The 24,866-nt window shown below is 32.0% G+C and overlaps 2 protein-coding genes across 3 annotated transcripts in view; one reads left to right on the top strand and one right to left on the bottom strand.

Moving 5' to 3' along the window:
- Positions 1-2,651: 2,651 nt before the first annotated feature.
- On the bottom strand, positions 2,652-17,489 carry LOC106067977 (nucleoporin 88-like). Its single transcript, XM_013227262.2, has 15 exons — positions 17,199-17,489; positions 16,115-16,287; positions 15,567-15,692; positions 13,387-13,650; positions 11,965-12,151; positions 11,440-11,596; positions 9,982-10,077; positions 9,588-9,669; positions 8,415-8,519; positions 7,078-7,215; positions 6,397-6,519; positions 5,498-5,644; positions 4,168-4,294; positions 3,431-3,543; positions 2,652-2,778 (listed from the first exon to the last, which is right to left on the bottom strand). Exons 1-15 carry the CDS (start codon positions 17,487-17,489, stop codon positions 2,718-2,720), a joined length of 2,190 nt encoding a protein of 729 aa, XP_013082716.2. The 3' UTR covers positions 2,652-2,717.
- A 209-nt stretch (positions 17,490-17,698) lies between these two features.
- LOC106067975 (homeobox protein cut-like 1) overlaps positions 17,699-24,866 on the top strand; it is a 182,380-nt gene continuing 175,212 nt past the window's right edge. For both annotated transcript variants that reach the window (XM_056005490.1, XM_056005489.1), the window contains exon 1: positions 17,699-17,829. In XM_056005490.1, coding sequence (XP_055861465.1) covers positions 17,767-17,829 — 63 coding nt within the window. In that variant the 5' untranslated portion in view covers positions 17,699-17,766. The remainder of the gene's footprint in view (positions 17,830-24,866) is intronic.

Genomic DNA, 24,866 nt, shown 5'->3' with positions numbered 1-24,866 from the left:
ATACAATATCTTTATCATTTGTCATATTTTTCATGAAGATTCTAGAAACCATGGACGTTTTTATCTGCCATTAAATTTGTTTAGGTAATTAGACGAATACAAGTGATATGACTGCTAGGTTGTCTAAATCTGAAAAAAAAACAAAAAACGGCTTTTTACAAAGCTTTTATTGACTCACTCTGTCAACGTTTTGGAGACTTTATTTCTCCAAAACCCATTCTAAGGGTTAATTTGAAATTTTGCACAATTATTTATAGTCGATGACAAAAATACCTAACAATACGTTACTCCATTAGTAGTAATTAATAAATTATTTTTTATATAGAAAAAAAAGAGTAGGCTTTAATCTTGCAGTATTGAGATAAGACAGTGATTTAAAAAAAAAATATTCTGCTTTTTAAAAATTGTTTAACAACCTTAGCCAGTAATGAGTAATGAGAGTATATCAATTTAAATACTGGATGCTATTTCTTTCTTTGTACAAGCGACACTCTTGCAACTTGTAGGAAGTGGACAGGTCACTGCTGTTGGTAAATCTAATACTAACACTTGTTAGTGAAGATCTACACCAATAGAAGAATTGATAATTAGGGACTGATGTCGAGTGTTTGTTTTCTAGAAGTGTTTCCTCCAAGTAAAAATAAATTGTAAGAGTCTATGAGCTGTAACATATGTGTGTGTGCGAGAGAGAGAGAGAAAGAGAGAGAGAGAGAGAGAGAGAGAGAGAGAGAGAGAGTTACTCATCACTGGTCATGGTTTGAACAAGTGACATGTACACAAACATTTCTCTGTCATTTTGCAACTTTTTCTTTTCTTGTCAAATATTTTTGAAATGTCAATTTTCCCAAATCATATTTTTAAATGTTTCAAATTGTACAGGATTGTTTCCCTTTGCTTCTTTGTCTTTATTTTCTCAACTTTTAATTTTGTATCCATTTCAATTTTTAGACTTTTATAGAAAGGCAGACATTTCAAAAGAAGTTGATGCTTTAACCCCCCCACGCTAAATCCAATTGGGGGGTAATAGCCCAAGCTCAAGCAAACAACAAATCCTTTTCAAATAGTAACATCCTTACCTAATCAACAGAGCTGTTTCCAAAGTTGACCATACAAAGGTTGTTTTCCATACAAGTTTCCTAAAATTCTTCTCTTGTGATTTACATTGGCCCCAAAGATTCTTATAAAATATATATTTGTAAATCTATATATAGGGGCATTTAGAAATGGGAATGCTTTTAAAAGATGTCACTAAAACAAACCAGATTTTCATTTTGTTGTTTACTGTAATTCTTTCTATTGTAAAAAAAAAATATTTATTTTTTTGCATAACTTAAAATTAATCGAACATTTAAAAAAAATATTTAGCCGCAATGTTGTGTTTGTTACCATAACCCTTTATGCAAATTTAATTGATCCTCTAACATACTACAAGCTCAAAGCAAATCAATGCTAGATGTAAGAGCAGACATGACCTTGACAGTCAGTTTACTAGATAATAGACCTGTGTAAAAAATTCATAATGAATCTATCCATTTTCTGTATGAAAAGCTATTTTTTTTTTTACTGCATTTCAATCTAGAGTCTAGTAGTTAAAAAAAAAACAATAATGGTTGTTAAAAACCTAACTTTGTAGATTAACTTAGGAATAATAAATTGCATTTCATTTTAATTTACCAATCATATCTGTTTATAGATCCAGATCCATTAAAAAAAATATACTTGATTTTGTGATATTTCTGAATTGTATAAGAACATCCTTGACCTATTTAAATGAGCTTCAGCACTGGGTTGGTAGCTTGGACAAGTTCATGTAAATAGGCTGACAACAACTTTTTTCCCATCTTCTATTCACATTTTACATTTTTCATTCTGGTAATTTAATGCTGCATGCTCAATTTTATTTTTTTGTTTTAAAAGAAAATGGACAAAGTAATAATAATAATAAAAAAAAAAAAAAGAGGACATTCATATTTGACAATGTGTTGAGTCCAATGTTTCTTTAATTAAAATCACAAATCTTCCTGCAAACAGGAAGACCACAAAGAAGGTGTAATAAATGGACGTAAAACAAAACCAGACAATAAGGAGACCTTGAATCTAGCCAAAGAAGTTTGTTAAATTACAGACACATTCAACACACATTTCTGCTGCAAGTGGGTGGCAGGCAAGACAACACTCAACACATAACATTGGCAATAGCTGTAGTAATTTATAATTTTTTGAAAGGGATATTTCCCAACATGGCTTTCATTTACACTGGACTTGATATTTTGTTGAATGTGTTCAAGTTGCTTAATTAGATTTGTTTTACATTTACATGGTACGGATTTTACTTCAGATAATTATATCCTAGCCCAAACCTCCTGCAGGACAATGTGGGATGGCAGCAGGCAGGATTCAAACCTGGGACCATTGAACGCCAGTCCAGAGCACATACCACATAACCAGGTAGCCATCAAAAAGAAAAATTAAGATTTAGAATGAACGGCCACACTAATTAAGAAAAAAAAAAAAAAAATGTACAAGTTAAAAAGTTAGAGCTTAGAATAACAAGATGTGGTGGCAATCTCAGCAAGGGGATATTACCTCTATGATCCAAAACTTAGTACCATGCCAAGAGTAAACTGTTCAAGTAAAAACAAACATAATAATACAGGATATCAAATATTTTAATATACATTCTATGTTTACATCAGAATGTAAACAGCTGGTATTCATTAACTTAGAGTTAAGTTGAGCCGAGTTACTTCTTTCCTCAATTCTTCAATGTCATCTCCTCTGAAACAAGAGCAATAGAAAATAAAACTACACTTCATCCAAAGCAATTTTTTTTTAAACATTAAAAATCAAATCGTTAAATAAGCCCTGAGAAAGAATTACAGTATTCTTAAACTGCTGATGATGTGGGATGCAATTTGCAAAAATAAGAACTGTTGTAATATTGTGATGATTGTACATTTGTAGTGACACTAATATTGACCAAGAAAAGCAAGCTTCCATTTCAAATATTTTCTGCGGAATAGCTTATATCCATTTACATAAAATAAAGGTAGCACTATTCCAGAAACTGAAACCTAAACTCTGATTCTGCAAACATCTTTCAAAAAAAAAAGTACTGATATCCCATACTTTAGTTTGGTAAAGAAGTTAGAGGGGGTAGGTGGGATAAGGTGTCTAAGCTGCCATTAATTGCCCAGCAAATAAATGTGATTTAGTAGATTTAGGTATACTTATTAATTTATTTTATATAAAAAAATCATAACCAGGTCTTCGGAAACTCAAGCTTAGATGTAACCAAAAGTGAAAGTAAATAGCTTAAGTTTTATTACTATTTATTACATTTATTGAGTTAAAGTATGTCATAGATTTGAGAAACAAATTTGATTGCATGAGCAATCATGACAAATAGAAATCTGTGGTCAGTACTTACTCTTCCTTCAAAACGCCATGAATGTGGCCCAGTTGACTCTGATGGAGAAATGGGCCAGAGCTTTTGTTAGCCCGATTCATTTGTTTATCTTGTAGCTCTTGCTTTGATTTCACCTGCAACAACAAGCGTCAGGTTTAGACAGGGCTTACACAATCTACAACTACGTGGCTGGCATCACTGCGACAATCTTCATTTCCAGTTACATGCAGGAATTATTGAGAGGTGAACAAAGCCATAACACATTTGGCAATTAGTTATCCAAGACCTTTATTTAAGTTTACAAACATCTTTATTCTACTGAAAAACTTTCCACTTTAATTCTGAAATATCTCCAATGAAATCATTTTATATTACAGGGCAATGTGTTTTTGTCATAAAGAAAGTGTTTCCATCAGTGTGTTTATGTAATGTTGGGGTTAAATGTTGAGGTTTGAAGACCAAAAAAATACTCATTCCTTAATTGGAGCAAACCATTTAAGTTAGGTCTGATTAATATCTTGATCTTTAGACTACATGTTTGTTAAAAGATAAAAAAACAACAACTTTTAAACTCAGAAACCCAGTCAAAATGTCACAAATAACATTCTGACACAGCTGAAAGTGCAGCACTAAAAATACATTGCCTTCTATTAGCACTAAAGACAACATCATAAACCATTTAGGACAGCAGTACAAATTATTCAAGCCAGTACTACAAACCATTCAGGACAGCACTTTAAAGCACTACAGACACTTACTTGTTGTATGCTCTGCTCATAGATCTGAATGTTGTCTTTAATTCTATTGAGTTCCCTGATCATCTGTTTCTCAGCGTCACTTAGTACCGGCACATTGTTTTGTAGCTTATGCACAACAGAGTCAAGTCTGGCAAAGACAGCAATATAATGGCACTCTATTTTTTTTTTCAAATAAGCAGCATTAATTTTTAATAATATACAGTATTAATTTAATAACTAACTGGATATGACCCGTGGGTCTTAGCTTGTGCATCACTTATGTGTAGTGCATTGGATTTAGATCTAACTCAAACATGGTGAGATTTCCCATTATCACTTTTTAATTTTCACATGAAAATGAAAGTTGACTTTGAAAATGGGTTAGCCATTTAGCGGACAGATTGTTAGCCAATATAAAATACTGTGAAAATAGGTTAACAAAATTTCTGTAAAAAGTTAAGTTTTTCAATTGAGATAAATTCAGGTATTTTTAATTATTTTAAGGGTCTTCGGCTTGTGGATGTCTACTTTACATATTTTATTTTCACCGCTAGTATCTAAGGAAATTTATGCTACGTTTTATCAAGATCGGTCAACTGGTTTTGATTTCTATTCAGGACATGATAGATAGATACATATATACACCTTACAATTTGATTTATATATTAGATAATAATGTGTTAATCCTGACTACAGTTAAAAAATGTTAAAGCCACAGAAAATCCAGTAAAATATAGGGAGTATTATACTATTATGTACCTCTGAGGCAAGACCTCTTAGATATGCTGACAAATAGGGTCTTTTTTTTAAATGAAGGGGCAGAAAATCTGATACATTTGCACCTGCATAAGCTATATATGTTTCAAAGACATCTCACTACATTTGAACCTTGATAATGTGACACTTCATAATCCAACATGGTGCTCACATTAAGTTACGCAAATTAATGTATCAAGTATACTGCAGTACTTAAATTTTTTAACATAGATGGCTTTATGTAATTTGGTTACTTTAAGCACAATACGTGAAGGCTGAAATCATGTTTTATGTCAAGACATTTGTTTTTTTCTTCTATTGTTTATTTTATACCCTTGAAAGTTTTAGACAATATCTTAGTACATCAAACAGAAATTTCTGGACATATAGGGTTAATTTCTTTAAGTACAGCTAAACATTGGTAATCCAATGTTCCCAGTAATCTGACACCCCCCAAGAGTCCTGAAACCATTGGACTACCAAGAGTCAACTGTATTCGGTTTTGACCCCTGGCACACTTTTCCTGGCTTCACTGACACTTTCTTTTATGAAATACACAGATCTACACTTAGGTACAAAGTATGCTGGAACTAACCGTTTGAAGAGCCTCTCATGGTTTTCTTTGGTGGTCTCTAATCGATCAGCTATAACGCCAGCATGTTCTCTCAGCTCTTGGCTTGCCTCAATCAGCCTCTTGATGTCCTCCAGGTGATATGTTTTATGATTCTTTAATAAAGCTACTCTGTAGATTTAAATACAAATATAGTTCTAGATTTATAAAAGTTTTATGCTGATGTATGTTGACAATCAGAACAATAAATGGATGGCTGCCTGGTCATGCAGTTTGCGAGCTGGACTGTCATTTGGGCTTATCGATGGTCCCGGGTTCACGGAATTTTCTTCAATTCTGAAGGAACACCCGAAACTTGTAAAACATTTTATAAACTAAAAAAAAATAAATGTCTTGGTGCTTTATAGAGATAAATAATAATATTTTAGAAACATTTGCCAAATCTGAACAAAACTGAACCAGAACTTGATTGCATTTTCTTATTTTCTAAAAATCATGCTGCAATACATAGACCTACTTTGAAAACATAAAAGTCAATTAGGAATCTACAGAGCTCCATACTGTAGGCTATTTCTATCTTGTGTATTTGTGTTTCCATAAAGTATTTATTAGAAGTTTTAAACGCAAGCTTGCTTTCATTCAACATATATGAAGCTGGAAAGTAATGCTACTCCTCATAAGCGTGGTCGAGAGGCCAAGTGCGCTTGACCTTGGCTAACTAGAAGGGGGCTTGAGGTTCGACACCCGACTAGGGCTGAGTTATGCCTAAAGGCAGCATGGAAAACCAACTCCTAGATACCCCCTCCCCCCACAAATGAGATTGGATCAAAAGCGCTCTGAGCATGCTATAAGCATGAAAGTAGCGCTATATAAAAGCTTTAATAATAATAATAATTGCTTCAAAAGACACACTCAATACAAACCTAGCATCAATAGCCTGTTTGGCTTTAACTATTCTAGGAATATATTCCTGTCTTAGAATCTGTGTTGCCTGAATCAACATCCTGAAACAATTCTTCTGGCTCTGTTCAGTTGTATTACTGGATCTACAGAAACAAAACAGGGTACAAAAGATATTTAAGTTATTGGAATAGTTATTTTCCATAAAAATTCACCAAAAATAAAATGTAAAAATCCACCTATGATTGACTTTTAGTTTTACTGAAGACTTTAAAATCGAAATATATATATTTAATTCCTTTGTATAGTGCATCTTTTATATTATAATATTCTCAGTACAATCTTGTCCAATTTCTTAGATGAACAGGAGGGGGGTATATGGGAGGTTTCTATACTGACTTTGGGACTCAAGTCAAATCCTGATTTAAAAATCCCATGTCTACATTAGGATTTTAGCTCAATCCTACTTGTTAGGCAGTCAAGCAGTTTGTGCTATTCAGAAATAAAAAAAAAAAGTGTACCACTAAGAAGATGGAATGGGAAATCTTTGTTTCTGTTAAATTTATTACAAGTATTCTCCATAATAAGAAAATTTCCATTATGATCAAGTACCAATGCAATTTTGTTTCAGGTGTCTCAGTAAAATAAATATATAGATTCAAGTCTTGGAAATTTGACAAGTAGATCAACAAGAAATGACTTACTTTAACAAAGGATGGGAATCTTTCTTTAGCAGGATCTGTTTGACTTGGTGACTAAATGGTTCTAGATTACGAGGCTGCACTTTTGAAGAGTTGAGAGAAGATGACTCTGAGTGGCTGGGGTAAAGTTTATAATGAAGTCTGAAATACAATCATCAAGAAATCACAGAACAGTGGCTAATTACAAAACTAAACTGAAAAAAATATGCTCATATAAATCACAAAGCGGGAGCACAAAGAAAGGGTCGTCCAAGGGTTGGACACAATGGACTGGCCCCGCTTGATATTCTGCTAAGGACATCAGTTAACTTAGACGAGTGGAGATATTTGGTAACGCTAATCAATACAGCACCAGTGCAACACAAGTCATGGGAGTGGTGATAATGGAATCAAAAAAAAAAGATTTAATAACAAAAACAAAATTAGAACTAAAGAAAAACAATGATAATTTAAAATGCTTGTGATGTTAACTTATTAGAATGATAATGAAGTTAATCTTACAATGTAAATGTGAGACCTCAACATCAGTTTTGCTAAAATGCTAACCAAAAAATGAAAACACAAAAAGCCATAACTTTCATGTATTAACGTACCATTTACTTTCATGTATTAACGTACCATTTAACACTAATTAGTCAACATTCCTTAGAAGTACTATCAATTCCTAAGAAGCACATCTCAAATAATCTAAAAGCGAAACAACCAATAGTTGCAATTATCCTAAACCAACACACCCATGTAGAAAAGAAAAAGAGTCTAAATTACGCTCAGGATTAAGTTAGCACTTGTGAGAAGAAAACAACATAAACTATGAAGTCATTTTCTTATGTAGCTCAATATCTTCAGTGCCACCAGTAATGAGGCAGAACTAACTCTTTACTAGTCTAAACAATGTCTATGTCCAGCTAGTGATAGGGTAAAATAGGTCCCTAATCAACATAGTTCAACTAGCGAAGGGGACAAAATAGGTCCCATATCACAATGTCCATCTAGTAATGGGGCAAAATAGATTCCTAATCAACCATGTCAGATTAGTGAAGAGGTAAAATAGGTCCCTAATAAGCAGCACAACGGTCATGAAAGTAGTGGTTCGGTGTGAAGGTAAATAAACAATGTTTATATATATATTATATAGAGTTAAAAGGAACAAATGTTAGTTCCAATTTTGTACTAAATTCACTTTATAATAATAATAATCTTTATTATCCGTATGGAAATTTGTCTTACAATTTGTGCATTACACCAAACAAAAAACATTATAACTATAAGAAACCAAAGTGTACATTCACACCAGACTCACTCATGATTATTCTCCCAACCAATCCATTGCAAGTACTTACCCCATTGGAAGTGCAGTAAATTCATAGTCACAAGTAAGCACCAAGAGAGTAGTCCCTAACAGTGGATCAGTCACAGTGTCGACACCAAGTATGGGAGATGTTGGACTGAAATGAAACATGACATCAAATAATTTGTTAGGTACTAATTGCAATTTTTATTTTAAACAATTCACAAACTACTACACTCCTGAAACTGATGTCACAAGTTGTTTTTTTTTAAAGTTGGATGCTATGGGTACAGAAATCTTAAGTATTTATCTTTTTAAAATAATTTACAATTTTTAGGTTTTGCCAGGGATAGATGAACTAAAAGTACTAGACCCATCGAAGTAATTGCAGAATCACAGCAAAATGAATGAAATAATAGATGGAAAGAATCAAGTCCCATCAAAGAAGAAGCTGACTTCAAACAAAATAACTAGTCAAAACATTAGACTTGCTTTACATTATATTTAATGTAATGTGTAATGTGAAAATGTGTAAGATCAAGAAAAAGTTTCATTCAAACTAATGTTATTGAATTCAATATACTGTATTTTTGTGCACATAAGCTGCAGGATATACAAGTTTTTACCAAAAAAAAAATGGCATCTGTGGGGGATATATAAAGGTGCTGGGTTTACAAAATTTATTTTATCATAACCAAAGCATAACAGAAACTATGAACACTGTGTGGTTGTACAATGGAAAGCTTTATGAGCATAAACCTTGTGAAAACAAAACCTATGCGACAGAGAATCTTTAATATACTAGTAATCAATTGTGACAAGTTAAGCAAGCAACTAATTTGCTGATACCAGTAATGTTAAAATGTATACATTACAATGCACACAATACATCCACAATCAGTAGTTTGCAGCAAGTCTTGCTTTGTACTTATTTTGTAATTTGTGCGGGGGTAATGTGTGTCCCCGAAAATACGGCATTAGAAAGGAATTAATCTACAGGTGGAATTTCAATACATGTGAGATAACACTGCTATGACTTTTTTTTAACTTTGCAGTGTTTATTTACACAGGAGAAAAATGTTGTGTCTTGCTCTATCATTAGTATCTTTATGTTACTACAAAATTAGTTGGTAAAAATAACTTGTAATTTTCTTTTCTTTTGGTTCCAGTTTCACTACCAACTAAATAAAACCATTTTCTAGCTAAGTATCCTAACGCTACATACCAGCTATACAACGGCTTGGTACAAACCAAATGTTCTATAATACATTCTTTTTCCTCTGGCATACACAGGTCTTCATCTTCTTCTGTTAAATAGAGCAACAAGAGTACTCACAATTATAGGGGAGGAGCTAGAGAATATTTTTTTTAATAAGATTATTTTATTGCAAAGAAATTATTACTAAAACAAAAAAATACAAATAAAATTGTAATCTACAATAGAATTTTTTTTTACTAATTCTAAGTATTATTTCATAAATATAAAACTACCTTGTAAATTAACTGAACCAGAAAACCATGTGTTTTTGTAGAAAAAAAAAGGCATATTTAAAAAAAAGATTACTAAACACACAACATGCAGACAAACAGAATGACAACCAAAAATTATCCATACTTACCTAAGAAAAAATTCTGCACTGCTGTCAGCCAGGGCAGGGCTACACAGTGGACTCCAGCAGCATGGGCACAGAGGTAACGGTCTGGGCAGCTGGGATCTGAAACAACAATAATGAAGTTTTGAATGTGTTTGTATTGTCAATAAGCTGAACAAAGACTCCTAAAGCATATGTTGGTTGTATTAACCAGTGGTCACCAACTTGCATTACTTACTGTTTGTTAAGGAGTAGTATGGGCGTGGCTGACAGGAAGACCAGAAGTAGAAATATGCTTAAAATTAAAACTTATGCCAAATAAAACAGGATCTGATTTAGACTTAGTTAAGCACTAAAATATTTTAGATCTGGGGCCCCCTTAAATTATATGTCAGTGCCAAACTCTAGGCAAAATAGCGCTTAGTTATTCAAAGAGGTGCGCTAAAAAACATTGGTTAAAGAGTATGGGACAAATAAAGCAGCAGTATATTTAAGTATATCTGACGATTTCTGGCTCAGACAATATGTTTGTGGGCCTCATGAGAAAGAGGGGGCTCTAAGCTTGTATAGCCTATACATAAACCGCACCGAAATAAAGTTATAAAAATGTTTTACCACTGTAAGAAAAAAAGTAAAGTTTTTCTTTTCAGACCTTGCCTTCTATGGGGCAGATTATGTTAAGGTCATCTTTTTCTTAGGCCAATGGTTAAATAACAGGGTGTTATGTGGCCAGCACAACGACCAACTGTCTTTACTTTCCCCAACTTAAATCAGATACCAATTAGAGTTGGATGGACTCAGCGGCGCACTAAAAATCCCAAGATTAAAAGCCCAGTCTTCAATGAGATTCAAACCAAGGACCTCAGGTTTGGAAGCCAAGTGCTAAACCATTCGACCACTGCGCCCACTTACGACAGCGAATGGAGGGATTAAGACACTGACATGACTATTCAATAGTAAAGATTAAGGTAGAAACCAATTAACATAATGTCTCATTCCAATATAAAAAAGAAACAGATATATTATTATTAACATTAAATACCAAAAGGTTGTCGTATAGTAGAATAATGAGAAATTTGTAAATATTCAATGCGTATACAGTAGAATACTAAAAAGTACTTCTCCTTAGAAAACCAACAAATAGTGAGTAACTTCAGGGACATACATACGCAATTCTATTGCAATGTAGTTATGCATCCACAATCATCAATCACCAGGCTTACTAATGTCACTGTCCACGCTTGGACAGTTTGTGAGTTTGTGAAGCATTGAACCTTATCATATTCATTTAGGGACATATGTCTGAAGAGTAACAACTTTGTGTAGCTGTAGTTTACGGCAATTCATGCTTTGCACATGCAGGGTATATAAAGGTACAGGTTGCTTAGTGTGTAATTTGTGCAGGTACATGCGTGTGTGGGTTATATGCCTGAAAATACGGTAGAGTGATATAATTCAAACTGTAATTGTGAAACTTTTCCAGACCTTTTTTGAGATGGACAGGACACATAAAGTCATTGTCTAGAGATGAATCCTCCTCAAACTTTGGCACACTTAGACACAAGTCTAGTTCAGCAGTTTCAATAACGTAGAGAGATGGCTCTGGTGGACAGTCATAGAGTGATGAGGTGTTGGGGAACTCCTGGTGTAAGAAAGACCAGCAAAAACTTATTCATATTACTCAATAGTGTATTTATCTTCTAGTTCAAATGATTTAAAATCGCAAAGTTTGTTTACAAGTTTTTTTTGTTTTTTTTTTAATTATCAGTTACTTTCTTTAAACACTCTGAAAACTTACAATAAATAGACTTTATATTAAAAAGTTGATTCTGCTGGCAATAAAGAATTTTACATAAAATTTTCAACCATAGAAACAAACTTGCAAGCTAATAACCTTAGTACTTGTCTATCAAGAATGACCCAAAAACTTATGATTGATTGAGATTATGTAAAAAAAAAGTGATCAAAATGGCTGGATAATGAAATGAATTAAAACCCAGAGGGACAGACCTGCTCAGATTCATCCTCCGCTGCACCGGGCAACTGGACACAATGATGGACTCTACCCTCCATAGTGCTGATGATGATGACTGGGAATGAGGTGGGCAGACAGACAATGGAGCATGCGTCTACACCATAGTTATCATCTGCAGGGGGGTTCATTGTAAGAGGACCTTGAACTGGAAACCTAACTGGCCTTAAGGACAAAGTAACATTGAAATTGAAGCAGTGAAACTTGTCTTACACATTTGTCATAAGTCTTGAAAAAAAAATGTAATAAAGGCTAAACTTAGTAACAAATTATGTTCTAGAGAAAAAAAAAAAGAATGTAATATGCAAAAGAATATTTTTTCTTAAAGTTTTTAAAGCTCCTTATTATATCAAAATCTCATGTTTTTCTATAATTTCGGCAGACCTAAATACCATGGCAATGAACACAGTTTAGCTTCAGTTACTCCTTTAACAAATTAAGGCCGCCCTCTTTACATCAATATAATAAAGTTTGACATCAATTAACATTTAGAAACTTTAGGATTCAGAAAAAAATCCTAACCTATTTTGTACATTGTTTTCACTACAAAAATGCATAATTAGACTGTATGTAAAGTAAAATAATTTAATTCTAGACCAGCATGAAAGGGAAAGCATCTTCATGGTTAAGATTATATACTTTTAAGTGATTTCCGTTCATCAGTGTGTGTTCAATGACAGAGGAAGGAAACAAAAAAGTTTAAATTAAGCAATAGCAAGACTAAGAAATTCTATGAAAAGAAATCAATTCTAAGTACTTGCATAAATGAATTGTTAGCTTTATAGAAAGGGATGAATCAAAAAAACTAATTTTAATAATATATGACAAAATATCAGTATGCATTCATTGCAGGCAGAAAATAGTTTCATTCTGGTCACATTTGATTTTAAAATTTTAGCAGACTTAGTCCTTCTTTTATGATACCTTACCATTGTTGGTATGGCTGTTGCAGAGGTGTGGTGGTTGAATGGTAAAGGGCTTGGCTTTTAAACTGAGGGGGTCTTGGCTTTGAATCCAGTATTTCAGTGGATTTTTTAATTCAGGATTTTCAGGCTGGCTGAATTATATTGGAAACGTTGCCAGTCATTGTGCTGATCACATGACGCCTTTGTCAACCACTTGCTAAAGAAACGACCCTTGCATCATCCACCCCATGGATTGCAAGGTCTGAAAGGGGTATTTTACTTACTACTTTTATGGTACTTACAACCAAAGTAAACAATTTAGAACCCATTTAGTTACTACTCATTTTTTCTGAACCAAGCTTTGTTTTACCTTCCAATTCCAGTTTACTAAATGGTAAGTAATAGAAATGTTAAAAATCTCTCCCGAACTATTCAAAAATAAAAGTTTGCCTTAGAGAAAGTTCTAAGTAAGTTATGAATTTTTTAACTTCTTACCGTACATTAGATAAATGAGAGTATAAAATCAAAACGTCTCCATTTCCTCTGACACAGTAAACAGGCCAGACTTCAAGGTTTTGACATGAGAACCTCTTCTGACGTGGTTGCACCTCAATAGGTTTGCCAAAGTCAAATGCCACTGCAGTTTCTCCAAGAACAGGGGCAACAAAAGATTTACTGGGTGAGTAGGTAGGATTGATTTCCCCTGTGTTGATGTTTATAATACTTGATGGTTCATCTGGTTCACTTAAATTATAGACGCTGGTGAAAAAAAAATTAAACTTTTGTTTTTTTGGAAACTGAAAAATCTTTTTTTTTGTTTTGATCTAAAAAAAAATAACAGCGCTACTGAAAATTTGATTACATTATCACCTTCATTTGTGCTCAAAGAAGATAGAAAAGCTAATAAGTAAGTGCATTCCATTTGGTATTTACATTTAAGTATGTAGTAAGTTCTCATATATCATGATTATTTTTTAAAAAAATGAAAATAAAAAAAAAAGGAATTACACGTTGGAACATAGTCTTATCTGATAGTTATAATGCACTACCATAAACTTATTCACTACTGTTCCATATAACTTTAGAAACAACTCATGTTGTCTTAAAACCAAAAGTGTTTTTTTTTTAAATTAAATATGCACATATTCGTAAAACTAGACTGAAACATCATTTCATCTTATTCAATAGATCAGGGCATCCCAAAAACATTGTTCTTTTCTGCAATGGAACACTTTGCAAATAATAGATAATTTGATTTAGTAACATCTGGAAGATTATTTATGTCTGTTGGGCTCCTTACATCATTAGAGAAAACTTACTTCAAACCACAGGGAAAAGATGTAAAAACACCAAAAGCCTGTTTTGAAAAATCGTTTCAATGATGATCTTTGTTTGTTCTATTGAATTAATTATAAGAGTCACCTAGTTACTAATTACAATGTAACAAGAAGTTAACCTCAATACACTAAGTAAAAATATATTCCTGTTTTATCAATGATGAAGTCCTAATTCACTTTGTGCCTTCAAGAAGACCAACAAAGTTCAAAGGTCAAGTCTAAGTAGCGCTTTTCCTCTGCCAAGCCATCTTATTTCAGCATTTAATAAATATGCATTTATTTTGTTTTTAAGGAGGTTTTGTTTTTGTTTTCTTCTCTTAAATGCCCTAAGAGTTAAGTCTCTTGGAACTCTCGGCCTACGGAAGCTTGCCTCCATCTGCCTGTCTGAACAAGCTTCTATCTGGGAAAGATCCAAGCGGATGTACGTTTTACATTCCTATAGCCAATGGCTCGTATCCCAAGGTGCTGCCTCTGTACAACATCAGCCCTATGAAAACAGCCCCTTGAGGAAAAGTGACAAGATAGTAACACATATGTTGTGACTTTCTTCCATACCTACAAGTGCAATGGACACCCAAATTTTTTTTTCTAACAACCTTCTCCACACAAGTGCCAGGTAAAGAAGCATTGCCCAGGATTAATACAGTTAGGTGTTCAAGTGAAGCATGATATATACATACACATAGTGTTCCATACTTTTATGTGTAACAAATAACAGTATTACAGTTAGTCTTGTGACAAGCATCCATTGGCAAAACACATATATATACAACTTTTTCTCTAGATAAAAGTAGAATATATATGTTTATTGCATTGTAGAACCATATAATTTGATAGTTATAGTATTGTACTAATTTTATAGCTTGTTCTTTGGAAACATAAAATACCTTATCACTAGAAAATTAGTGTCTCTCCCATCGTATGAGTTCACCAGTACAATAACTCACAAGATAAGATGGCTCTGTTGCATTATTAGTCATAGTTATCATTTAAGGTTTGGAAATTCTCATTAAAAAATTTTTTTTTTACTTGTGCAATAGTTATTTACTTCATCTTTAAATGACACTTATTTACGCCTGAATAAGCATTGTGTTCTGTGGAACACAGTTTGGGAAAGCCAGCTATAGATTATGGGATTTAGATCATCCATAACTTCAAAAGATTACAAACTTTCACTAAGAACCACAATTTTATGTGATAAAATGTTTCAGATAAGAATGGCCCTGCATTGTTGAGGTCAGTGTTGGGAAATAGATTTAGTGTGAGTTTGTCATCTATAAATACAATGAGCCAAGCAAGGGTCACAGCCCTCGTGTATTTGCTAAACAAGTTTCTTACCTGAACATATTATCTGTTGTAAGTAGAGTAAAGTGGGAGTCTGTTTTGCTGCCTGGATGCCATGATACCTGACGAATGCTGAGATTTTTATGTCCAGTGAAGTAGCGTTCTCCTATTTTGATTGTCCTAGGAAATGACAAGAGTTGGACTTTTTTTTTTTCAACACTAAGCAACAAAAACATAATTAAGGACATTGGAACACAAAGCTTAACACAATCATTACATTTTGGAAGATTTCATTGATAAATTAAATACATGTGTTAAATGACATTCAATTCAATTGGTTTTAAGATAAGAGTCATAAAATATTGGTGCATATGTAGAATCATCACAGCAATAAAATATTTTTCTATGACAGTACAATATCAACTGTGTGAATCCATATATAATACAATAATCAGGAAAAGCAAACACTAAAAAATTTTGCTGTACAAGTAATTAGATAATCTGTGTTGCATGGAAGACAAATATAAACTAAAAGACAGTGAATACAAATTTAAACAAAACAAACAATTATTAAATTCAGTATTTCATCACTAATGTTGTACCTGCAAGGAATAGCTTCCTTTTTTCCACCTTCAAACATAGAATTTTTTCCCCATTTACTGGGTAATTGCACAACTCTAATGCCATGATGCCCCCAAACGACAATATAGCTTCCACAAGAGTTAACTCTGATGCCTTCCACATCAAACGAAACAATATCATTAAGCAACAGTTTCTGATGACAAAGAAAGGTGTGTTAATGTTAAAATGAAGCAGTGATCTTTTTTGTTTTATTATTTTTTTACATGGTCAATATTTAAAGATTCCATACAATGATACATTATATATCTAGATTTTGATGTAAAAACTACATCTAATGGACCTCATTCACCAATGGTAAACAAACAACATTTAGCCACGTGATTCTCTATCTCTTCTATACAAATTACGCAATCCATAAAGGCTGTCACGTGATACTTTTTTTCATTGTTTTATTAATATTATGAAGTGGCTAAATGTTGTTTGTTTACGATTGGTGAATGAGATCCATTACTAATTTGTTATAAAATAAATTATAATTTTGGTCATATCCAGGTACTTAAATAAATATATATTTAATAATTTTATAATATATCTCTAGAGTTACTCTAATTTATATTAAATTATTATTAGACTCTATAGTCTATCTAGATTTTACTTAGTTTAGATCCAGATCAGAATTAGAACTAGTCTAGAATTCCCTTTTTATCAAAGAAGAATAAAAAAAATAAAACTAATGAACTTAAAAATTTAAATTTAAAGCAAAGTCCATTGCCAAGGCTAAAAGACTAGACTCACTAGACTCTGGACCTATCTAGATCTAGATCTTATAAAGGCTATTAGAATTAGATGCAGCTAGGCTGCACATTGACATTGTTATTTCAGTAACTTTATTATTAGATCTAGTACTTGTAGTCTATTTGAAAGTATTTTTTGTAATTTTGTTGAAGATCTAGACTCTAGATGTAGATCTAGTCTAAATTATAATGAAGGCTAATCAATGACCTAGACTTGCCAAGACTGCCTATTATAGTCTATTTCAATAAAGAAATGTTAAAGTAAAATCAAGATCTAGTCTACATTATCATAAAGATTCCAAAAAGTAACCTGATAATGATAAGATTCTTCAGTTTTTTTCCCCAACCTTAGTTGATCAATTTTGTCAACAACTTTTTCAACCTCACTGTTTTTTTGCAATGTTTTCAAATTGCAATGAAGCAGACATTTGTCTGAGCTATCCCATACAAAGAGATCGCTGCCATTAATACAGAATATACTTTTGGAATCAGTGGCATTTTTATGAGCAGAGTCTTTAGCGTTATTTTCTTTAAGTGCTTTACAAAGTGGATGTTTAGACAACTGCTCGCGCCAGCCTCCAAACTCCATGGAGGTCGCCATTTTCAAGCTAACAAAATTTCTAAACTAAAATGTTCCATAAAGATTAATTAAAATTTTGGATCTGGACTGTAGATGTGATCGATTATCAAATCTATATCCTAATAATTTATTTCAGGTTCATTTGTATGGCATCAATGGATTCCTATTAATTTTCTGAGGAGATAATTCGGAACCGACTGGAACGTATTTATTTACATTCTCAATTATAAACAGAATTTCCGATAGATGGGAGGTCATGTGACTAATCGATTGAGCGGAGCCTATAATCCCGTTCAAGATGGCTGCAAATATGCAGTCGATGTGTCAGTATTGGAAAAACTTCGATTTGCAAGAGTTACAGGTAAATAAAAATATCTTTCTAACTTTCTTTACATAAACATATCAATATATTATATTGGTTTTCTCTTATATTACTGTGAAAAAGCTTCGTTTCAAAGCGAAATCGAAGATTGAAGTAGTCTACGCATAATTCATTAAAAACATAAGTAAGTTTAATTAAGATTTAAGTTTAATAAATAAGTTATTGAAGTTATTCAGTTATTGTGATTGTCGTCATAAGCCTAGCCATTGATGATTGACTATCATTCACCAATCATTGACTATGAATATGATTGATTGAGTCGATTGACTGTTCATTGACATGATTAGCATTCATGATAAAAATGATTAAAATTAAATCATTCTCATAGAGATTAGAGTCTAATCTAGTAGATCTAGATTATTCTAGATTGTAGATCTAGAATCTAAATCTAGATGTAGATCTAGATCTACTCACTAGATCTAGATTTTCTAGATCTAGATCTAGACCTCTATATACTATAGTATATGAATTATCATATAATTATGAATATAGACCTATCATAATAATTAAATATTATTAATAATATGCATAACAATAATAGTAGACAATACACTCAATCATCAATGCAATCATAATCATGATAATGACTGAGATAGGCGATAGGAATAATAAAATTAAAAATAATTTTATTTAACTTGACTTTGGTTAAGACTATTGACTATTTAGATCTAGACGTCTAGAGTCTAGTATTAAGTAATTGAGTTATAAGTTAAAGTAATATAAGACTTAGAGTCTTAGACTTAGACTTAACTAAGTAAACTTAAGTCTTAAGTCTTTAGTTAAGTTAAAATGTCTAACTTTTGTACTTTTAATCATGTAGTCAATGTAGACTAGATATACTGATATAGATCTAGATCTAGACTCTAGTCTCAAGTCTGACTTGGTCTTGGACAGTGAGTAAGAGTAGTAAGACAGTCACAGTGTTAGATTTAATATTTTAATTAATAAAGTGACTTAAATCTGGAAGACTCTTTCTATAACTATTGACTAGTTACTATACTATACTTAGTTATAATACTTACTAGAGTTTCATCAGAGTCTTGAATCTACTTACCTAGAATCTATTCTATAGTGACTATAGTCTTAGAATTTGAAATGATAGGTCTAGATCTATTTAGATATGTAAATCTATTAAGATTATTTAGTTTTAAATCTCGATACTACAATACGGAATATATCCTAGATAGCCTGATATGGTCTATAGATAATCCAGGGAGACTATCTAGACTTAGAACTTATTTCTAAAGATTATTTTAGATCTAGAGTTCTTCTAGATTGACTAGAATAAATTGTCTCTATGATTAGACGATTAGATTCCTAGATCTAGAATAGCTCATTTAAGCTGCCTTGTCAAACAAGTCCTTTTTATCTCCTATAATGCCTATATTGATACACTCACCATATTTTTATCATTCAATGCGTCATAGACTCTTTATTTTGATCTTTATGGCAGAGATACTGAGTACTATGGTGCATGTTCCATTTTTCAAATATTAGTAAATATTGTATTTCTATGCAAGACCATAGTTCTACTTGACATCAACTTATACTGATATGAAGGCATATATATATGTTTTCGACCTCATACACATGAATGAGAGTGCTTCCAGTGCTAAGGCTATTGTTAAGTCCCATGATGCATCAGCTGAGTAAGACCTGCATATTTGGTTTCAGGATTGAAAGGGGGAAAACATGTATCACTCATTGCCACACAACCTTTGCTATTCATTTATTCTATTACTTTATCAAAATACCTGAACAAGACTCTGGCCCCAAAACCCTCATTCTTTAGAATAAAAACAATACATACGGAGTACTGCTATTGGCTGATCTTGAAACCACTGCACAGTTCACCTCAGATATATAGAATTACTGATCTGTACCCTCCGACATGAAAAATAATGAAGAAGAAGATTAGTTCTATACTAAGTATATATGAGATGATTTTATAATGTTTTCGATCCCGGAAATGTCACTATATTTTTTTAGATATTTTCTTACAATGTGGCTTTTTTTTTTAAATAATAAAAGAAACTTAATTTAAATACATTCTTAGTAGCTGAGAGACATCCAAACACACAAAGAATTTATATAAACTAAATGTTTATTAAACATTCATTTTATTAATGTAAAAAAAAAAAAACCCAAAAAAAACAGTACCTCCCTTCCCAATTAAAAATAATTTTGATGAAGTATGTTCTTCCCATCAATGCTAATTCTATTTATATCATTCACCATTATAAAATTTTAAAATACGATGGGAAAGTGGGTGGGGTAAATAGTCCTTTCTTTTCTCTTTTGAGTTGTAGTTCAACTCATGCCTGAAATGAAAGAGAATGATATGATAAAAGCATTTTGTAAATGCATAACTTTCGATGTGGTGTATAAGGTGTTCAGTATCATGGTCAGGAAAAAACACTTTGTCATATCTACCCCATCTCTCTTTTACATCAGATTTTATTTTAATCATGCCTAGTGAAACATTACTGTATTTGTGAACATATAACCAGCACACTGGTAAACACAGCACAAATTACATAATAAGTATAAAAAAAAAATCATACAGCCTGTACCCTTATATACTCTGTATCTGCTAAGCATAACTTGCTATAAACTATCTGTATTTAAATTTGTTGCTAATCATACATCCTTCGATTCGCAATTGTGCTCCAGTAGTTGTTCCAACTAGTGGTACGTTGAGTGCAACATGCATGTGAAATACGAGCCTACGGTCATATCTGTACAGCAAACTATAGGGGTTATAAAGATCCATAGTTTCCGTTTAGCTATGTTCATGAGTAAAATAAATTTTGTCAACCCCACACATTAGTATACCTCACACAGCTGCCATTCCTTTTTAAAACTTGTAGAACCTACTTTAAATGTGCAGAAATTTAGTACACCAGATCTATGTTTATTGACTAGTGGATGAGTGGTTTAGAGATGTTTCTGTTTACAGAGCTATACAAATTTAATTTATGCCTTGAGTTGGCTTTGTGTTCGATAAGGCTGCTTTAATCTATATCTATCTTCTTAATCTATACCAAGTAATCATATAGACTCTCTTGACTACTGACTCTAGCTAGCTAGATCAACAATCTAGGGAACAGATCTAGATTCTAGATAAGTAAGATTTAAATTATCAAGATCAATATATTATTTTATAGAGAACATACTCTATGTTCTATTTAGAGATCTATAACTTCTCCACTTACGATCCAAAAACAAGTAACTTTATCACTTGGACATGACTTTTAGTCTAAAAAATTTGTGTCACTATTATTAACTTTGAATATCTAGGTCTAAGTCTAGATTATATTCTAATTCGAGATGTGGTAGAAAGGCTACTTGAGCTCGATAAAAATTAAAATGAAAATAAACTAATATAAAACCTTCATTGTTTAAAAAAACAGGGAAAAAAATTTCAGTAACAAATGTATTTTAAATACAATTCATAGAAGCAGAGATAAGTTAATGTATTTAGGTCTAAACATTTACTGTTTTGAAAGAATGCATATCTGTATTTGATAGAACCTTCACATTTTGTAGATTGTATCAAAGGTTTATATGTGTATTGAATTGAAGTAATACTAAAAAACTGTCAACCTTTTTAAAAATAAAATGTAATACTGAAATTATAATTCTAAAAGAATTTGGAACAGGGGTGTTACAAATTAGAGGCAGATTGAGATGAATTTAATGTTAATTAGATTGCAAAATCACTTGTTTTTGCATGGATTTATTGTGCACTGCCAAAGCACCTTTTTCTTTTTTTAATTGATGAATATGCATAAAACATATAAATTATAATGCATTTGTATGCATAAATTTTTCTATCCTGCTATTGAAAAACTTCTTTTAAAGATAAATTAGTAAGTCAAAGGTTACAACAAAAAGAATCTAGCCATTGGATATTCAATTCATTAGAAACAATCAGAGGCTGAAATAATTAAGATATACCCGCTGAAGATATGGTCATTCCTTGTTTCATTGAATGCCATTGTTGTACAAAACATGAAAAGACTTTTAAAAGATTAGTATGGAACACAAACTTTGATAGTTTTGGGCAAATCAAAAGTGATTGTCAAGGGGAAAAAAATGTGACCATTTCTGCCAATTGTAGAAGGCGTGGTGGCTGAGCGGCAAAGCGCTTATCTTCTGAACCGGGGTCCTGGGTTCGAATCCTGGTGAAGACTGGGATTTCTAATTTTGGGATCTTTGGGCGCCTCTGAGTCCACCCAGCTCTACAGAGTACCTTTACATCATCTGCCCTATAAATCGCAAGGTCTGAAAGGGGAACTTTACTTTACTGCTTATTGCATTGGCCCCTACACTGTGCTGCCTAGATGTAGAGCCAGGATCAGGCTAGTCCAGTATTATGATCACAGATCAATGTCACTAATCGTCTGAATAATCTGATCACTCAGAGTGGTGTGATAACTGATTTTTTTTAAAATACAAAAATCTAATATATAGTGATCTAGTCTATATGCAATATATTTTTGTCTCTCAGCTGGTTAATGGCTTGCACATTTAATTTAAAACATAGTATATATAGGGCTTGCACATTTAATTTAAAACATAGTATATATAGGGCTTGCACATTTAATTTAAAACATAGTATATATAGGGCTTGCACATTTAATTTAAAACATAGTATATATAGGGCTTGCACATTTAATTTAAAACATAGTATATATAGGGCTTGCACATTTAATTTAAAACATAGTATATATAGGGCTTGCACATTTAATTTAAAACATAGTATATATAGGGCTTGCACATTTAATTTAAAACATAGTATATATAGGGCTTGCACATTTAATTTAAAACATAGTATATATAGGGCTTGCACATTTAATTTAAAACATAGTATATATAGGGCTTGCACATTTAATTTTAAACATAGTATATATAGGGCTTGCACATTTAATTTAAAACATAGTATATATAGGGCTTGCACATTTAATTTAAAACATAGTATATATAGGGCTTGCACATTTAATTTAAAACATAGTATATATAGGGCTTGCACATTTAATTTAAAACATAGTATATATAGGGCTTGCACATTTAATTTAAAACATAGTATATATAGGGCTTGCACATTTAATTTAAAACATAGTATATATAGGGCTTGCACATTTAATTTAAAACATAGTATATATAGGGCTTGCACATTTAATTTAAAACATAGTATATATAGGGCTTGCACATTTAATTTAAAACATAGTATATATAGGGCTTGCACATTTAATTTAAAACATAGTATATATAGGTTTACATCAGATTTAGTTTCTCCCGTGTCTTTTAACACTATGATTTGAATCACATTTATTTGTGATCACCCTCCCACTTTTCTTTCAAATATTACATACATCTGTTTTACTTGATTAAAAAAATATATAACTTAAAAAATTGAGCTTTTAGGTGTCATGTTGAATTACTCTTCAAACTCTTGGGCATATAGATCTAGATCTATTACTTTTCAATTAAGTCTACAAAAATAAAACAGACAAACAAAAATCAATAGAATTATAACTAGTGATTATGCTAATTGCATTAACATGTTTAAAGAATTTAAGTCTTTTTACTTTTTATCTGTAAAAGCTTTTATTAAGCATAACTTTACTTACAAAACATAGACATGGAAATACAAAAATACTTGTTACCACTTATGTGAGCATCGTGAGTGCATATTCTACTTCTCTAGGCTTGTAGAGATATAACTCCATTCATGTTAATTTGACACATTTTGAAGTGTTACATCAGATTACTGAATATATAAAGTTTGTTTTAATACATACACAACATTCTATTCATATAGTGTTCAGTACAAGTCAGCTTAATGTAGAAATATATTACCATTCATGCATGGTATATGCCTTATTTGATGACGTATGGGTTTTGAGTACACATTCTACTAGTGATTAACTTACAATTTTCATTGTCCAAGTCTGTGTAGCATTAATGGTTCTTGGTATTTATTTTGTTATGTTAAAAAAAACACTTTAGTCTCATTGTTTTCTATTTGAAATTGTTGATTATATTACTTTATTACTTCATATTGGCTTGAAAGGCACACACAAATAATACTTTAGCATAAGACATAGTCACTCTCTAAGTGTGAGCTGATCAGCATAGTTCTCTACTGATTATTCAAAGATGTTGGGTTGAAATCCTTCTGACGTTAAGAATTTAAAGAAAATGTAACGGTGTTTCCCCCAAATGTCCATTCACATTTTATGAGTGTAGAGTGTGTCTGAATGAGTGCCTTGTGTTTGTACATTCATCTTTATCTTACCAGTTGACACAGTCTCAAACTGTTTCCTATTCTCCTAACTCTGACTAAAATTGGCTGCCTGGCCATCAGGTTTGAACTTTGGAGTGTTGCACCAGAGTTTGCGTCATATAAGCCATCATGTCCTTAAATCCAATAGAAAGTCTGCACTAGGTCCTAATAATATTTGTTTATGAAGCAATGTGTGCTTCTTGTATAAACTTAAGGCTAATTTGATAAGTTAAAAGCCTTGCAGGATTGACTTAGTATATACACTTAACATTTCTTACATTCCACACATCAGGACTAAGGGCATACTTCTGGACAATGTGTTTAAAATAATCCTTTATACCAACTTTATACATACAACTAATTTGTTTGTGACAAAGATTAACAATGAATGTATTAGGTATATGATGTGACCAATGAATGTATTAGGTGTATAATGTGACCAATGAATGTATTAGGTGTATAATGTGACCAATCAATGTATTAAGTGTTTGATGTGACCAATGAATGTATTAGATGTATGATGTGACCTATGAATGTATTAGGTGTATGATGTAGCAATATTCAATTGAATTAAACATGTTCAAAAACTTAATTTTTAAAATGTTTTGTTTCATGGTTGGAGATACATTTGTGTTTTATAGCGTTTCAATGATTCTTTGATTTTTTGAAACTATTTCTTCACTTATAATGTCATCCTTGAAATGATTGGTTAGCTTGGATGAAA

The sequence above is a fragment of the Biomphalaria glabrata genome, chromosome 12 (genome assembly GCF_947242115.1).
Source record: "Biomphalaria glabrata chromosome 12, xgBioGlab47.1, whole genome shotgun sequence".
Classification (NCBI taxonomy): Eukaryota; Metazoa; Mollusca; class Gastropoda; family Planorbidae; genus Biomphalaria; species Biomphalaria glabrata.
The sequence above is the reverse complement of the archived record's forward strand: the minus strand, read 5'-3'. Positions and strand labels throughout refer to the sequence as shown.